Source organism: Gordionus sp. m RMFG-2023, chromosome 4 (assembly GCF_954871325.1).
Source record: "Gordionus sp. m RMFG-2023 chromosome 4, tfGorSpeb1-WG-v2, whole genome shotgun sequence".
Taxonomy (NCBI): Eukaryota; Metazoa; Nematomorpha; class Gordioida; order Chordodea; family Parachordodidae; genus Gordionus; species Gordionus sp. m RMFG-2023.
Window position 1 is genome coordinate 12,493,093 of NC_088778.1, and position 19,107 is coordinate 12,512,199.

Consider the following 19,107-nt stretch of genomic DNA (forward strand, 5'->3'; position numbering starts at 1 on the left):
TTTAATTTTATCTTAGTAAGCGGGCGGGTTAAGATGCCATGAATATTATTATTAACACAAAACATCAACATAGGTATCAAATAAAAGTTAAATAAAACATATTTGGACTTCAATATTAAATATCATTATAAGTAGGGAACATATATAGTCATAGTCAATGCTTTTTAAAAATTCATTATAACCTTATGATAAAATTATTTTCTCGCAACTAATCTAATATGTGATATTTTTAAATCTCAAAATTTCTGGAGGCTATATTTGAAACCATCAATTCCCATATTTCACAATGACATTATAAATTTTGAAATTATTCCAGTATAAATTATTACACTTCTTTACAAGTAAATCATTCCTATTATTAAATTTTTTTTCAAGACATATATAAACAACACATATTTTATTTGATTTTAATAATTGAAATTTAAAATATAATTTTGAACAATTATTTATTATTTACGCAAATAATATTTACGTGACATTATGTCACTATAAATAATGCCATTTTTAAAATATTGGTATCTCTTATTGTTGCAACTTTTTTGGAAATTGCAAATTGATTTACAATTAGGGGAGACCAGGGCTAGTCGGTGCAATTTTTGTCAAAATCATTATAGCTCCGAAAATAACGATAATATAAGATCTTACAAAATATCAATAGATACCTTAAACATCTACCTATAAATATATACTGTTATATTTTTTAAATATTTAATAATTATTTCTCTAGAAAGGTTTAATAAAAGTTATTTTTTGAACCTAGTAGCCCCGAAACCCGTGGTTAGTCGGATCATCGATGGGGCTAGTCGAATCAAGTGGTTTATTAAGCTTCTTATGGGACAGAATTTTTTTTTTTAGATTTTAATATATAACTATGATACTTTATTTATATAATATTCTATTTACAATTATAACAAATAAAATAACAATCTTTTTTGACAGAGGACCACTCTACATTGAAACCAATCTTCAAAATTGTGAAAACTTTTATAATCCTGTTTACATATATTTTTTATTAATGTTTATTTTTTATTAATAATAAATTTACTCAAAATTTATCTAATTCTATATTTAAATATAACATCATTTGATTTTATTATCTGGCTAAATATAATCTGATAACTAAAATGTTCATGTCCAATAAAATGAATTAATTTGAATCATATTATATTGTCAATTAAAATAGATATATACATAAATATTTGTTTGTTAGATATAATTCATTTTAAATATATTGATATTATTATCAGGCTTAAATTTATATGCTAAAATGTTCACATCTAATAAATTGTATTAATTTGATTTGAATCATATTGTATTGTCAAATAAAAAAAATATATATATTATATTTGTTTGCTAGATATAATTAATTTAAATAATTGATCTTATTATCAGGCTAAAATTTATATATGCAATATATATAATATCTATGACAATATATAATATATTATCACAATGTTTATATGAAGATTTTAGTTTGCAAGATATTAATTTAGGTCTGATATTATATTATTATTGAAATGTATTATGAAAAATCAATCATATTAATAAATTTATATAAAATGATTATTTAATGTATTACATTTATAAAATATTATATTTTAACCTGTAATAAATGGTATTTTTCTTAATGAGATATCATTTTCATACAGTTTTATAGTTTCTTCATAATCTTTTTTAGTAAAAATTTTACTATTATGAATTTTGCATATATATTTGGATACCATAATAATATATTAAAAATTGACTGATTGCGCCGACTAGCCAAGATTCTACCAACCTCAATGGTGGTAATATTACTAATTTGATCTTAACATATAAGCATTATATATCAATCTGAAACTTTCCCAAATTAAAATAGATATTTAACTTTCATGTTCATTTGTCATGTTTAAACTTTTAATTTTTTTAATACAACCTAATAATATTAAGTGAAAATATTGTAATTTTTACGTCAAAAACATGTCATAACAGATAAAAATTTAAATAGCTAAATATTAAAAATTATTTTCATCCCCAATTATGGATATTATAGAATTCTATTTTAGAACTAAATTTCAAATTTTAATCTTTACTAGTTTTAAAATAAAATCCTTTGAACCGAAAAGCCCCTTGCGCCGACTAGCACTGGTCTCCCTTACCATAAGAAGGTGCACTTCTTGATGCTGTTATTATGGAGATGGTCTTATTAAGAATGGCTAAATTTTATTGATTTGTGAACGTTCATTTTTAAAAATGGGGAATCAATTTTTCCCAAATTAATTCCGACCCATAGTTTCTCGCCCCCCCCCCCCCCATTTGGAGAATTTTAGCTTCAATATTTTGGGGCATCGATTTGATCTATCATTTTTATTTATTGAGATCAGTACGTGATCCCCAATGAATAATTTTATTTTTTTGTATTGTCTCTCTTATTCCTATCTATTAAACAGGCAATAAACGAAGGCTATCTAGCTAAAATATTTTCTATGCTAAATCCTATTGAGTAAGTGGTATTTTTATCTTGCCATAGTATTGTGTTTCCTATTTTATATTTCCTTCTCTCCGAAAGAATATATTTAATATTGTAAAATTATTCGTAGGAATTTTCCATTTTTATTTTGTGAGCAATCACTATACCCTCAGGTTCATTAGTAATATTATGGTTATAAAGAAGATATAAAATATTTGTGAAAATCGGATTAGAAACTGAGGTGAAATCTGGTGTAAAATAAAAATATATAAAGATGAAGAGTTAAATTAGTAGGCTAGAGTTAGTAAAATATTCATTACTTCCATCAGAAAAAGAATAAATGATCAATTCATTGACATTGTATGATGAGCTTGATATAGAATGTTTACTTAGAGTATAATTATTATAATCAAGCTTTAATTACCTTTTATTTGATACCTATACCGCGTTATTTTGCGTTGAAAAAATATTCCAGACCCCCCCCCCCCCGGACCCGCCCATTTAGAGTGATAATTGTTATTGCATTCAAAAGATATTTCTTTTATTTCATACTCATATCAATATTTTTTATTTTTTACCCCCACACCCACCTTGACCAAGTCCTACTCCTACCCATCAAGAGCAAGAATGAATGCTTTCAGTCAAAAGATATTTAAATTCGCTTTTATTTGATACCCATATCAATATTTTATGTTGATAAAAATATTCCTGACCCCTCCTAGGGCCTAGAAACGCCCACTTTGAGTGATAATTATTAGTGTTGCGTAACCGGCTAATTTTAGCCGACTACAAAACGGCTTAGCCGAGATTTTAGGTGAAAAAATCGGATAAACTTTTTAGGCTTAGCCTAAAAATCGGCAAACCTAATTAGGCTTAGCCTAAAAATCGGCTAAAACTAAATTGGTCGAAAATTCTGCATCGGCTAAATCGTCCGCCAGCGTTACATACAGTGGCGTAGCTACAGGGGTGGTTTTCGGGTTTGGACCCCTCCCAGAGCAAAAATTTATTTTTAGATTATACATTCAAAAGACTTATAAGTGGTGACTTTATATCAAATAAATACCAATAATATTTATATTTTTCTGATTTTGATGTTTGTGGAAGGATATTATATTACTATTGAAATTATTCTGGATAGTATTATTATAAAGTCATTGAGAATAATCTACTAAATTATAAAACAAATTATTGATGCATTTAAAAAATATATTTATAATATATTATCGAAGATATGGTTATGATTTGTAAGATAAGGGGGTCTGGGGAGCCCCCAGGCTTTTATATGTATGGACCCCCTCTAAGAAAAATTCCTAGCTACGCCACTGGTTACATAAGATATGCCTAGCATTAATTATTATTTAGTTATTGCCACTTTCGGGGGGGGGGATTTTATTTTTTTTAATTTTACTTTTTTATGTTATTTTTTTTGTTTATTTTTTTAAATTAATATATCAATTTTTTATGATATTTTACAAAAGTTTTTCCTACAAATTTTTATTTAAGATATCTTAAAAAGGTTTTTTTCTACAAAATTTTGTATTAGGGGTAAAATAAAGGAATTCTTAATTCCGCAGCGTTTATATATATGGAGGGAGGAGAGGGGTAGGAGAATTTTGCCTACAAATTTAATTTCGGGTCAATCATTCGCAAAATTTTGTTGATCCAAATGACAGATCGATCCACACCCAAAAAGTCGAAAGACTGTGGCGGGATCTAAAAGCAACTATAAAAGACAAGGGGATCGGGATAATATTCATAAATATCTTCTTGAATATAGATATTTTCGAAAATGATTATTAAATCGTTTTTATATTATTCATTTTATTAATGATTGTATAAATTTCAATAATATATTTCAATTTAATGAATAAAATAGCGTCATTTAATACTATATTTCATGTATAAATTTTAATACTATTTTTAATTGCGTCATTTAATATTATATTTCAATTTAACCCTTCACTACAAAGGTTAAAAAAATCACTTAAGCTTCAAAGGCAGGGTATATTTTACCCCTAATACAAAATTTTAGATTATTATTTATTTCCAGAAAAAAGTTATGCTAATTTTCCTAAAGTTGCTTAAATTTTATTTATTTATGAGATCTTCCTTTAATTAAGTATTATAACCAAAAAAAAATTAAAATGAAAAGTTTCTTCTACCAAAAATTTACCTTACCCTTATGTCCCCTTTAAAAACTTTGTAGGCAATAAGTAATTTTCCTAAAATCGCTAAATATTTTTTTATTTATGGGATCTTCCTCTAATTATAGTATTTTCACCAAAAAAATTTAAAATGCAAAATTTCATCTACCACAAATTTTGTAGAAAAAACTTTTTTCAAATATCTTAAATAAAAAATTGATATATTAATTTTAAAAATATAAAATTTTTATGATTGTTGATTCGCGATAAAAATTTCGCTCTAATGTATTCGCTTTAAAAGTTTCGCGATAAGGGTTTAGCTATAAAAAATTCGCGATATTTGTTTCGAGATATTGTCTTCGCGGAAAAGTATTCGCTAATGTGGATTCGCGATAAAAGTTTTGATATAAAATTCATTCGCGATAAACGACATTCGCGATAGAAGTTTCGCGAAAAAGTGTTTCTCGATAAAAGTTTCGCTGAATTGACATGGAACTAATTTTAATATAATATACAATCTTTTAGGTGAATGAAATCTTTTATAGTTTTTTTTTATCGTTTTACTGAAATTATTTTTTACGTATATTAAAAGAAGTGGTAATTTCTAAATAATTTATTTTTAAAAATTTATATCAAACTTTGTTATGTTATTTATAAGATTTTTTTAAGGATAATATTTTAATGTGTTAATTGTCATAATATTCGTTATTTTTTACCATTTTTGAAATTTTTTGGCATAAAAGGTTTTATTATAAAGATAATAAATTAAATGAAGATGTTCTTTGAATAAATGCTAAATATATCTGTATTTTTAAGATATTTGACTCATTTTGTCGAAAATTGGAAATAATTAATATTGCAAACATTTAAATAAAACTTCAGTTAATATGTACTTTGGTTAAGTGACAATTGTCATAATCGTTATTTTTATGGTTAATAGAATTTTTTTGACACAAATGGGCAAAAATAGATGTAGCAAGCATATTGAAATAAAATTTCAGGGAAGATGTACCCTAGATAAGTGACAATTGTCATAATCATTAATTTTAAAGTTTATTGTTTTTTTGTCACAAATTGGAAATAATTAATATTGCTAACATATTTTAATAAAACTACAGTTAATATGTACCATGGATAAGTGACAATTGTCATAATCGTTATTTATAAGGTTTAATAGAATTTTTTTGACGCTAATTGGAAAAAATAAATGTAGCAAGCATGTTTAAATAAAATTTCAGGGAAAATGTACCCTAGATAAGTGACAAATGTCATAATCTATAATTTTAAAATTTTTGAGAGTACTCACCAGATCATCGACTCGAGCACAAACTTATATTATTTTATTGTGAAATGAATGTGAATATTTTGCTCAATTATATTTTGAAAGAGGACGAATATTTCAATATTAACAGAAATATTCATATATATTATTTAATATTTAAAAAGTTCCTTTCATCGACCCAAGCATGTGACCGGAGCACCTACTCCAAACCATATTATATTATTGAGAATATTTTGTCCAATCATATTTTTATGTATAGAGGACGAAATATTAACAGAAAAATAATCATATATTTACTGTTGTTAATTTGCTTGGTCGAAACAATAAAATAATATAAGTTGGTGCTCGGGTCGATGATCTGGTCGGTACTCTCAAAAAATTTTAAAATTAAAGATTATGACACTTGTCACTTATTTAGGGTACATCTTTCCTGAATTTTTATTTAAACATGCTTGCTACATTTATTTTTGCCAATTTTTGTCAGAAACTTTAAAAATAACGATTATGACAATTGTCACTTATCCAGGGTACATATTAACTGAAGTTTTATTTAAATATGTTTGCAATATTAATTATTTCCAATTTTCGACAAAAAAATTCAATAAACTTTAAAATTTCTCTGAATGCCATTAAATTTACATTCTTTATTGAGTCGTGCTACACGCGTGACCCAAGCCGAGAATGTCTCATCCTTGCCTTGAGTTGCAGCATAGAATAATGATAGTTTAGCATTCTCGGTCTTCGATGGATGTTGCAACTTGAATTTGCCAAGCAGGGTGATTGAGTCTTGGATGTCTTCCTCAGTACAAATTGCCCCAATATAATTGAATTCATCATCAGGAAGACTTCGGAGAAATAAAGCGACCTTTTCTCCATTGGAGATCTTGCTGGTGTTGAAGAAATTCTGCAATTTCCCTATGTAGGCGCTGTCATCGCTACTAAATTTGGGGAAATCCAGCTTGACAAATTCAGTCATATATGTGGAATTGTTCAAAGCATCCATCGTAAGAGAATTATATTAGATAAAGGCGTGAAATAGAATATGTGTACATCAATAAATCAAGATCACATTTTGCGATAATACTTACGCAGAGTTCAGACGTTGATTGGCCTCCATATTAAAATTGAGTTCATATCCACATTATTATTTGAGAATCATTTTATATAGGTTTATTTTATTTTCTTATAATAATTTAAATTTTCATTATAATAAATTACATTTTTATTTTCTCAAAAAAAAGATGAATTACATTTTTTTTATGCTCCCTTTTTTTAACAAAAACAATCTCTATATATATCTTTTTTTAAACAATACAAATTGATATATCAAAAAAACGTTAAGTGAATAAACAAATGTCACATTAAAATGATATATATAAAAAAAAGTTAATATAAAATTTTGACCGAAAGGTATAATCTCTATTATTTAACAATGATGTTAATATAAAATTTTAACCGAAAGGTATAATCACTATTATTTAACATATATTATATTGAGAATCATTAGGATTGCTTGTTAGTTCATCAGGTACATTTTTAAAGCTAGTAGAAACATTCAAATTATCTAAATTTTGTATTTGTTCTTCTTCATCATTTTTAGACATTTGATTGTTATAATATATTAATATAAATTTTATATTGTTAATTTGGTTTTAAGCTACAATTTATTGTAATAGATTAAATAGATGAACAATTTTGTAAAATATATATAGATATATATATTTTCTTATGCCTTAAATTTTTTAAACCGCTATTATCGATTAATTTGAATGGTCTGCTATTAAAAGTGACCATCTCAATACAAGCATTGATTATTATTTATTTATTTTTACTGATATCGTTTGTTCTTTTAATGATTCTTTTATCGTCTGTTTGGTGACATCTTAAACTATTTTATTTTATTCGACTTTTGTTGTGATATTTTGTTAATTTTATCGAATTCTAGAGGGTGGTTTTTTTTTATGTAACGTTTTAGATTTGTTCCATGATGGCCTTCCATATTTATTTGACAATCAGTAATATTTTATTTTGATGTGTTATTTATAATATTATATGTAAATAATTTATATCAGAGACCTGCAGAGGTACCATTTGCACGGCCCGGCCCGGTTTTAAATTTTTTAGGCCCGGCCCGGATTTAAAAATTTTAGGCCGGCTCGGAATTTTTTAAAATTATATTCGACCTGGTATATACAAAAATTCACCTATGAGGTATTTTACCATATTTTTCAGCGAGTATTATCGCTTATTATTTAAAAAATACATGTAAAAAGCTAATATTTTGAGAATATTATATTGAATTTATAAAAATTATAAAACTGTTATTTATAAAAATGGATATTTTGAGCATATACTATATTTTATATTGCATTTATAAAAATAAAACTAATATTCATAAAAATGGTAATAATATTTTGAGCATATACTATATTTTATATTGCATTTATAAAAAATAAAACTAATATTTAATTTATAAAAATGAAAAATATTTTGAGAATATAATATATTGTATTTAATTTACTATTTAATTTATAAAATAAAAATAAATCGCTATTTAAAAAAATGAATGTATAATAAATAGTGTATTGAAATATAATCTAATTGCACAATATTAATATAATTTATTTTATAATATAAATTTTTAACAAAAGAAGATAATTGTATTATATAATATTGTAAAGAAAAATAATGAAAAATGTTGGATTAAAAACTTTCATGACTCAAGGTAAATATAATAAATGCAATAAATATTTGACAGTTTGCAAAGTAAAAAACCAGCATGATTGACGAAACCCTATACTCAAGAAAGATATTAAAAATTCACAAATTATCATGAAGAAAGAGAAGCATATCTACCTTTTCAGGTTGAAGATTACTTCTTCTTTCTTCAAGAATTCTCCAAGTAGTGGAAAAATTCCGCTCACAGCTTGCACTTGAAGCAGGAATTGCCAATTTTGCTAAAATTGGAAATTCGCTTTGATGAGCCGCCCACCACTCTAACAAATTATCCACCTTAAATGTTTCATCTATTTTTTTATTTATGTAATTATAATATTCATCATCGGGTATTGACATATTACCAGAATTACCATCGCCCCATTTGTCATAAAACGATTCAGTTTGTTTAACAACAGTCGTAATTTGACTGGTCGATGGTATTTCATTTACTTCCTGAGCCTCTTGTAATTTAATATAATCTTTTATATAGTTTTCCGTCATCTTGCGATCTGTCCCTGACTACATACGTAATTGCTTGAATTTGGGACAGAGAAAAAGAGAAATAAAATGATACTTGTGTAAATCAAATTTTACAATTAAAAAATGCTTTATATTAAGTAAAATCAATTTTATTTCTCCTTTTTCGCTTTGAAAGGTATTACAAACTTCAAGAAGTGATATTCCTTTATTTGATTGTTTTGGTAAAATATATTCTAAAAATTTAGATATGAATTATAAAAAAATATATTAATAATACTTGAATATTAGGGCTTATTTAAAATATTCCTATATTTGATTGTTTTGGTAAAATATGTTGTAAAAATTTAGATATGAATTATAAAAAAATATATTAATACTTTGATTAAATTTGCAGGAAATTAATAATTAGATCGATCTGTGGGTGTTAGGTAATGTTAACCATCACCCAATATTATATTAATCATAACTATAATATAATATAATCTTATAACCATTAACTCATAATGTAAAAATTTTATAAAAAATATTAAGGCCCGGCCCGGGTTTAATAATCTTAGGCCCGGCCCGGATATATTTTTAAAAAAAATTTTTAGGCCCGGCCCGGATATATTAAAAAAAAAATTTTCTAGGCCCGGCCCGGCCCTGGTATATTTAAAAAATTTAAAATACGGTGCAGGTCTCTGATTTATATATTGGATTTAATTTTTCTCTAGGGTATTAATTTATAAGCTTAAAATATTTAAAAAATGTTGTGAAATGGCAATATACTAAAGTTTACAAAATTATGACTACATATCAATCAAATGTGATCGATAGTGGTTTAGTTCAGGTTCGGCTAGAAATTTTTTAGCGGTTTAGGTTCGATCAAAAATACCTGTTTTTAGCGTTTTAATGGTTCGGTAAGGTTCAGTTTGGATCCCTGGATATTATTGACCCACTAATATTTTAAAAATCAAATTTTCTTTGAAAAAATTTATAACTCCTATAGAAATTTTCATAGATCCCCACCATTCCCCCTTTTTTTTAACTTTAGAGAGTAATTCCAAGTAATGATGATAAATGACTCAATTTTTAGTAGGTTTTGAGCCGATTCTAATAAGATCAAACCGAATTTTTAAGCGCAAACTATTATCTTAGTCTCGACATTTTAACTTAAAGAATAGCTCAATCTTGAAAAAATAATATACTCTTGCCCAAGGCTCAACAAAATTTTTCAATATTAGGATTGAGCCGATTTACACACTACAGGCAAGAAATTATCCAATGTTATTATGATTAATCAATCCACTTTGAGAGAAATAATAAATGTAGATATTTTTTTTATCAAATACTTCGGTTCCCTTTGCCAATGAACTATTTATTTATTGATTAACTGGTTAAAAATATCAAATCATTAAGAACATATTAACAGTAATATTTAAATATCATATAGGTGGATATTTACATATATCTCTCGATTCATAAATTATACATTCATTTAAAATATACTATTAAAAAAAAATACAGAACTAGGTAAGAAAAATAGAACAATTTATAATTCCTCTAGAAAGCATTAAGAAGTCCCCCATCTAATGGATAGCTTTTCTTTTAAAACGGGAGTAAAATGACTTGAATAAATTTTATTGAAATTATTTTTTTCATTTTAAAATTCTCTCCGATATAGTCTTTATTCAAAAATAAAATTGACTTAGGAACCTAGATACGCGATTTGGCAAGAAGAAAATAAGAATAACAAAGATTGAAACTTAATAAATATGAAACGATTGCTGGGCTTCGACAATATGTCGATGATCCCAAAGAAAAATTAAAAAAAAATTCTTTAATTGTTTGAATACTTTTTCAAACAGTATTGCCAAGTGTAAAAAGGTCTTTTATCATATGAATTTAATCCTGGTAGATAATCTAGCGAGTTTAAGTGTAAATAATTTGTCAAATTTATTGTATATGCAAAAAAGACTATGTATGAGACCATCAGTCAACAGAAATTTATGTTTATAAAATAATATATGGAAAGGAAAATTACCTTTTGCATCACGTTTTCTTTTTAATATATATTACAGTTGATTATTTGTTTTACTAAATAAATCGTTGTTCACATTTAATTTTTATATAAAGTATTTAAAAATACAGCCTAAAGAAAATGAAAGATTTTATGGGAATTTTTAAGTATTTATATATAGATTATAATCTGCTTAGATATCAATATTAAATTTATGATATTATTTTTATAATATAATGAATAAAGAATTTTTTCATAAATAATAATAAAAAAAATCGATTTAATACATATCATATTTTTGATAATATATTTAAAAAATTGGTACTCCTCAGCCAAATTTGTAAGCAATACACCACTGATTATTATAATGAATTGTTTATCATGAATATGATTCTAATATAATGTCTAACCTCTATAAATTAAAAGTAGAAAATTATCGTAAAATAATTTTTATTTAAAAAATAATGGCAGTGATTTTGATTTTATGCAATTAAATTTGGTCTATGTTTGGTAATATATGTATATTATAATAGGTCTATAATGAAAGAATTATAAATTTTTACTGCAATATATTTTGCCCTATTTAATCTAAAAATTGAATTGATAACCCCCCAATAAATTTACCTCACCCCCCTTAAAAATACCCACCCCTCTCATGTAGACGCTGTTTGGGCATTTACTATGCAATGATTTTTGAAACAGCTTAAGATATTATTGATTTTATATCATTTTGTTTATATTATTCAACCTATCTAAGCTATATGGATATGTAATAATAGCTAAAAAGGTTGAGTTTGTTTTACATAAACTTTAAAATATCTTCCCGATATTTAAACCCTTTAAAAGTGGTACACAAGAACGTGTGAAAGAATTTAGTTTCTTATAAAATTTCCTCCATCTTCAACCTAGACGTGGCGTGGATTTAATATATAATTTACGGCTCGCTCGTGCACGCACTTTCAGGCTTACTACTAAAAAAATTTGACCCGACCCGCTCACGAAGGATAATATTTTGATTATGCCCGAAAAATAAAGGTGTTTTAAAATTTTCAAAACTTGATTGTTATAGCTTTTTTGAATTTATTCTATCATAGTTTTTATTTCACTAACCCCATTAATTAAAATTTATAAATAAAATTTTTATTTAGAAAAAGAAGAATGCACATGTTTTTTTATTTCAATTGTGTCCGCTTCTCTAATAAACAATCGGCTATAGAAAATAACCATTAAACTAGAAATGTCAGGACTGACAAAATTAACTAAATTTTCTCAAAAAAGGAAATTAATTTTCCTGCTTCCAAAACTAATTGTCATCGTTATTTGTTTTATGAGCTATGAAACTTTTAAGTTCATCCTCACAACTTTGATCGGTAAATGTTGATCAGAATCATAAAAAAATTCTCTATGTTGCATTTAGAAAAATTTATAAATGATAGGCATTGACTTTGCATATCAAATAATTTTTTATTTTTAGTTGTTAACGTTCCTTTTTAAAAGTAGCTAGCTCCCGCTTCTAACTTCTCAAAAAGAGCTAGCTCCTGCTCCCGCTCCTACCTTCTCACGAAGAGCTACTCCATAACCTCTCCTTTGATTTTCATTTTTTTAGAAGTTACACGAAATAAAATCATATTTTTTTATCAAAAGGTTTTATTTATATTAAATGATCTTTCAAAATATTTATAATCTTTTATTAACCTCTAAAAGTAATAAATTTTCTAAATTATAATCTAACAAACATTCATGCCTCTCCCCTACCTGTTTTGCAAATACTAAATAAGCGCTCCACAGGAGCACTATATGGAAGCGGGGTATTGTATTTTATAAAGATATTTTTTAATTCAGGTATAAAAAATGAGGTTGAACAAGTAATGAGTAAATTAGAATAAATATTAAAATATATTTAAAAAAGCATCATATTTAACAACCCAGGCTTAACTATAATGAAGTGCCCAAAAATAATTATAACCATTTTAAAAAAATTATTCCAAAATAAAAAAATAGTTATCATTTTGTATTTAAAAGAAAGGTTTTTTACTTTTAAATGCTTTTTTGATTGAAGCTGCTCATTTTTGAAAATAAAATACTTTTACTTAAACACAAAAGGCATTTTGCCCCCTTAAATTTGTTTGATCATTTGGATCAACATCTTTTAGAAGTTTCAAATATTTTTTGTATGATTGAAATGGAAATTCGATTTCTTCTTTTATGATCTCTAAATCAATAATATCTAAAACTATTTTTTATTATATATCTATAAAATAAATATTAATATGATTTACAAGATTTTCCATAAAATTTTCAGTATGAAAATGAAAAACTTGATGTTTAATATTTAAAATGATTAGATGAAAAACCAATATAAAACTCGGCTCAACATTTATTAATGGATAAATTTTAATAAAATTTCATTTTTATTGAATTTTAATTAACAAACATTATTAATATTTAAAAAATAATTTAATTTATACCTTAAATTTAAAGGAGCGGTGGAGCGGCGCTCCTCCACTCCAGCCCTAAAAAGAGCTAGCTCCCGCTTCTCATTTTTATAAAGGAGGGGGCTCCAGATGTATTTGAAAAAATATAACTCGTCTATTAAAAACTTACGACTTTCGAAATTAGGATCTATAGACCTACCCTATGTAGTGACTGCATAATAAATCCTTCCTTTAGAAACGTCCTGTTTTTAAGGTTTTGATTATTATTGTATCACCTTCTGAAGGTATATAAATTTTACTAATTTTTGCTTCCATTAATAAACTTCATTTATTGTGGGAGAATCTGCACTCTGATTATTCAAGTATTCTTTGAATATTGATAAAATTTTAGTAAAGAAATATGAAAATAAAACATATTTAAATTAAATTTATTTGAGATTTATTTTTCATTGAAATTTTATAAGACGGAAAGAAAAATGTTATTAATAAAATGCGGAAGTTTTTTGCAAAAGAACTAAATTAAATTAGAAAATACATATTATAATTATAATTGCAAATTTATATTCATAAAAAATCAATTTTAAAAATCAAAACTTCCGTGATTCATAGGAAATTTATGTTCACGCCCAACCATGCCAGGCAAAAATCTTGAGAAGGTCGGTCACGCCCAATAATTTAAAATTTATTCACACTCACGCCGTGACTCATCGTGTCACGTGTAATTTTACCTTCAACCTCGGAGGTCTTAGACTTTTAATAATAGCCGCCTGATGACTTGTAATACTTTTTTATCTTTAACTGGTAAAGTTAATTGCTGATTATTTGTTTTTGATGATTCAATAGACTTAATTATTTAAAATTATTATATTGTGTTAGCAAAGGTTGTTTTCTCTAAAAGAAGGAACAAATGGTTAATAAATATACCCATTTGTTTTAAGAAATTAATGGTGTTGTGATTGTAAAGCTTTATAACTTGATGGCAGCTTGTACAAGCATCACTTATGGTCTTTTTTTTAAAAATTTGGATTGAATATTAGCAATTTAGATTTATCTTCCAGTGTTAATGGAATATTCCTAAGGTCAGGAATGATAACCAAGATTTTTTAAATTATTAATAATCGTTTTTGGTAAAAAATTAAGATTTAAGAAGAGTAATTATAAAAATACTTGTAATTACTAATTTTACTTCTTTTTTTAAGTGAAATTAATTAGTTATTAATTTTTAAAAAAAGAAATATAATTAGGTAATTAATTTTTGCACAATTTTGCCGCCACGTCTAAAAAAAATTGCACATTTATGTGTTATAATAGTGCCACGTTCTGGTAGCCCTTCTGCTATAACTCCTCAACTCTAATATCCGCGATGACTATTTAACCGACTTGGTGTATTATCTCCTCCAAAAATCAGCTATGGCTCTTAATCACATAGTAATCTTGTAGACGCTATTAATAATATGTAGAATTTATATTAATGATTGACCTGTGACATTAAAATGGCGTCTAAGATTTCTATTTATGTCGACTTTTAAATGCATGTATAAATATATCGTCAGTCTAGACTAGTATATCAATGTGAGGAATAGTGTCAATAATTTATTATATTAAAGAAATTATAAAATTATTTTAATATTTTTTGAATATTCTTATTACTATAATATTATAATCTCCAAATAAATATTATAAATATATCTAAAAAAAATAAATTTATATAATGAAAACATTATTAGTTTACAAGGAAAATAATAAATTAGGTTCATATTTTTTTTGCTAAATAATTATCTATACATAAGATATTTAAAATAAAAAGAAAAGTTATATGAAATATAGATAAGAGTATTAAGATACAGTGTATAAATACCATTATTTATAAAATGTGCCAAATTAAAATATCAATGTAAGGCAGATGATTACTATTTTTTTTTCAAATAGGATTTATTACTACTATAAATTAATTATAATTTTATAAATCGGGAGGGGGGAGGGTGGGGGATTTAATTAGTTTAAGTAAAAGCCAGTCTGTTTCAGGGCAGTTAGGAGCCTAGTTTTGAGGATGGATTCGTGAGAATATTCTGGAAGTTTAAGGTAGTGAACGCAAGTATTGACAGAGGGATATGAGCTATCGGTTCCATCAATTTTTTTAACAATCGTAAGAGGCGGTTTAAGGCTAGAAAGACCGCCGGGAGGTAAAGAACTACAGCCTGTGGTAAATCTCAAAAAGGCTTTCCGCTCATCTCGCCCAAACTCGTTCAAAACGTTGACGAAGCGCAAAAAACCGGGGCTAATTTAAAAAAAATTTAATCGGAGATATACAAAATAATCGATGCTAGTTATAAAAATTTGTTACTTTTAATTGTGTGTAACAAAACGTGAAATCTTAAAATGACGGAAAAACTTTTATTATTACCTATCACGCGTATAACCGAGTTTGGGTTGGGTGAATTTAATGATATCGTCAATTGTCCAGTCTGGAATTTGCTCACCGCATATCATTAGTCGCAGTTCTTCGGGATCGAATCCGGATAAGGACTGCATTGGTAACACTTTATCGAACCCAACTATAGCAAAAAAGGGTGAGATTGCATCATGGCAATTACAATTTAATGTATAAATATTGCGACTATGAGGCAAATTAAATATGAGTATCACAGTTGAATTTCAAAAGAAGGATATAAAAATTTAGATTTAATTTAACGAAGATTTATAAAAATTTATTTTGGTAAAATAACTTTTAAATGCGGCCATTTGTTGATTTATACCAGTTTCCAGATAAAAATCAGTCATTAATTCGATATATTCCTCCATATTATAGATTGTTACAATCTATAAAAAAGAAACATAATAACTACAATTAAATAATAAATTACCTGGTTTTCTCCATCCGAAACCAAATCATGATGTAAGAATTGATATATATTTGCAGGGGGATTATACTGAAATGTCAGGCTATTAAATATGTGTAATAATTACAATTATAAATTGAACCATTAGGTACAAATAGAAATAACAATAGTATAATATTGTATTAAAAACCATAAATCCGATAATTGCACAAAGGTGGATGAGTGAAAACCGTCATTGGATGGAATCTCCAGTTGCAACATACTTATATCTTCTAATTTCTCATCTTCTGTCCTAAATTTATCACAAAGTATGCTATGCTTAAGTAGTGATAGTCGTCTTAAATGGTCAAGCATGCGAGCCCTGATGGGGTCAATGTCATATAAATCTGTCGGGTCAAGTATACCCTTGATCCAGCCATCCGTCTATTTGGTATAAGATATAAAGTAAATTATGAAACATGTTATTTAAAATTAGCTAATGGCGTCAACATAGAAATAAAATAAAATTATTGAACAACTTGATCAGAAATTTCTTCCGTTCGAGGTGGACTGGCAATGATGGTACCGATTTTCTTTAATTTTTTACAATTTTTACCATTGGCTCCATTATTATTGTTACCGTAAGCATAATTTAAATCTAGAGCTGAAATATCTCTACTTTTATCGAGTTGATAGTCTTGGACGGGAGGGGACGAGTACATGTAGGCGAAATTAAAAAAATTATTTTTTGTTTCATTTATATAGCTAATCTCTCCTCTATTCAGGTTGCGCCTGTGAATTCTATTATAAGCGCTTTTATCTTTTGCAAAATTTATAAGTTCTTCAGACCCGCCGAATTCTTCGGCGATTATCCCATCTTCTTCCGTACCTTCGTCAGCCGAGGATGAAGGATAAGGAGGAGACATAGCTGTATAAGTTTTTTTTTTAAATCTAAGATAAAAACAATGGAATTATATCATTTTTGTATCTATAGTAGTTTTTATGATGAAACCGATTTCTAAGTTTAATTTTTAGAAATTAGTAGATAGGCAAAGAGTATATTACTTTAATCTTAATTAATTCCAAGTGATTTAACATTATATAAGAGCAGGGTGTCGAACCTTTATATACACCGGTTATTCCATCCCGGTTCATAGTTTAAAAGGTTTTAGTTACCAACCGGTTATTTGGTTGGTACCGATTCTTATAAGTTTTGATTTTTCAAAATAAATTATAATATATATTTTTTTTATTGGCCCATAAAAATATATGTACAAAGGAACAAAAAAAATATCATAGCACTGAATGAATGGATAATTGCTTCTATATAGCATCAATTTTTTTGTGGCATACATAAGCCTGATCAGCCACTGAAATATTAGAACCAATAAATACTGTCAACTTAATTATTTTTATCCCAATAAGTAACAAATGGTGTTTCGAAGGTTAGCAAATTAATATTTAAGCGATTAGTACTAAATAATCTACATAAGAGAATCCATTGCAATTGCATATCCATATATTCAGCGTTTATTTAGCCTCTTAATAATCATTTATAAAAATATATTTACAATAAATGGTAAAATTGATATATATTTTTTGTCCTTTGTGCTATATATAAATATTATTTATTTAAAGCAATTTCTATAATAATTATTAAAAATATTTAAAAGTTTATTAAAAAATATTAATAAGATATAAGAAATTAAGTAACATAGCCAAACATAAATCTGTAATATTTATTTTATAAATATTTTAAACTATGCCAATTCTTTAAAATAAATATAATTAAATTTATGAACCAATTTAAAAATATTTATAACGGATCGGTTCTCCCCTTTGACGTTTATTAAGGTTTCATAGTTCGGTTCTATATTTGTATAAGAGTGAATTAAGCATACTTTAAAAATTAACGTTTTAAATAATAATGATAAATGTTTATGCGATAATTTGTTTATTCTTTTTAAAATTTGTATATAATAATTTAATTAGCATCCAATTTTTTTACCGTCCTTTTAAACAAAATCCCGAATTTTTACGTATAAAGGTTATTTTTAGGGGGTTAAAGATTATAAAGCCCAAGTTTCAGTTAGGGTTTTTGAACAATATTAAAAAATTTAGTGGCTTTTGTTTTTTTACATAATTTGATTAAGGGTTTCGTACTCCCCATCCTGCTTAAACTAACGACCATTTTCTTTTCATAAAACGTTTTAGAATGTAACCATAATATTCATCGTAAATAGAATCGGGAATAGAGGTGTCGAGAATCTGCTGCGATTGAGGAGAACTGTTGATTAATTGCATATCACGTGATACCAAACGTATGTAGGTCAAAGCTTCATTTAAACCATTTTGCCTTACTTTGTTTTGGGTCAGGGAGTTATCTTAAATTAAGCAACAATTTTATTAATATTATTAGTGATTGATAGAAAATATATGCTATAATCAATCATTCGTGCAATTAGTAATATTTTTGCTATAAAAAACGACTGGCAATACACTAAAATAAGAAAAGATAAACTCAAAGTGAACATAGTAAAACTTACCAACTCCCGCCAAAAGCTTGAAGAAAGCCGGGGAAAGAGGTAAATCCAAGTACCTACCATCTTGCAAAGCCTTAGCCATAAGACCACCTAAAAAGGCAAAAGAACTCAAAACGCTCTGTATTTTATTGCCGTCATTTATATCTTTAGTAAACAAAGGGTATGGATAAATAATAGAACAAATAAAATTTGATTAAATAAATAAAAAATCAGAAATAAGTTTCAAGCATGTATCGAT

At 26.3% G+C, this 19,107-nt stretch overlaps 1 protein-coding gene across 1 annotated transcript in view; it reads right to left on the reverse strand.

Annotated features, from left to right (window-relative positions):
* Positions 1-15,237: 15,237 nt before the first annotated feature.
* Positions 15,238-19,107, reverse strand: part of LOC135928446 (E3 ubiquitin-protein ligase Ufd4-like) — a 58,894-nt gene continuing 55,024 nt past the window's right edge. Inside the window, exons 38-45 of the mRNA XM_065464909.1 lie at positions 18,873-19,013; positions 18,549-18,710; positions 16,866-17,254; positions 16,538-16,770; positions 16,372-16,450; positions 16,234-16,327; positions 15,912-16,062; positions 15,238-15,785 (exon numbers count right to left, since the gene is read on the reverse strand). Coding sequence (XP_065320981.1) covers positions 15,503-15,785; positions 15,912-16,062; positions 16,234-16,327; positions 16,372-16,450; positions 16,538-16,770; positions 16,866-17,254; positions 18,549-18,710; positions 18,873-19,013 — 1,532 coding nt within the window. The 3' untranslated portion in view covers positions 15,238-15,502. The remainder of the gene's footprint in view (positions 15,786-15,911; positions 16,063-16,233; positions 16,328-16,371; positions 16,451-16,537; positions 16,771-16,865; positions 17,255-18,548; positions 18,711-18,872; positions 19,014-19,107) is intronic.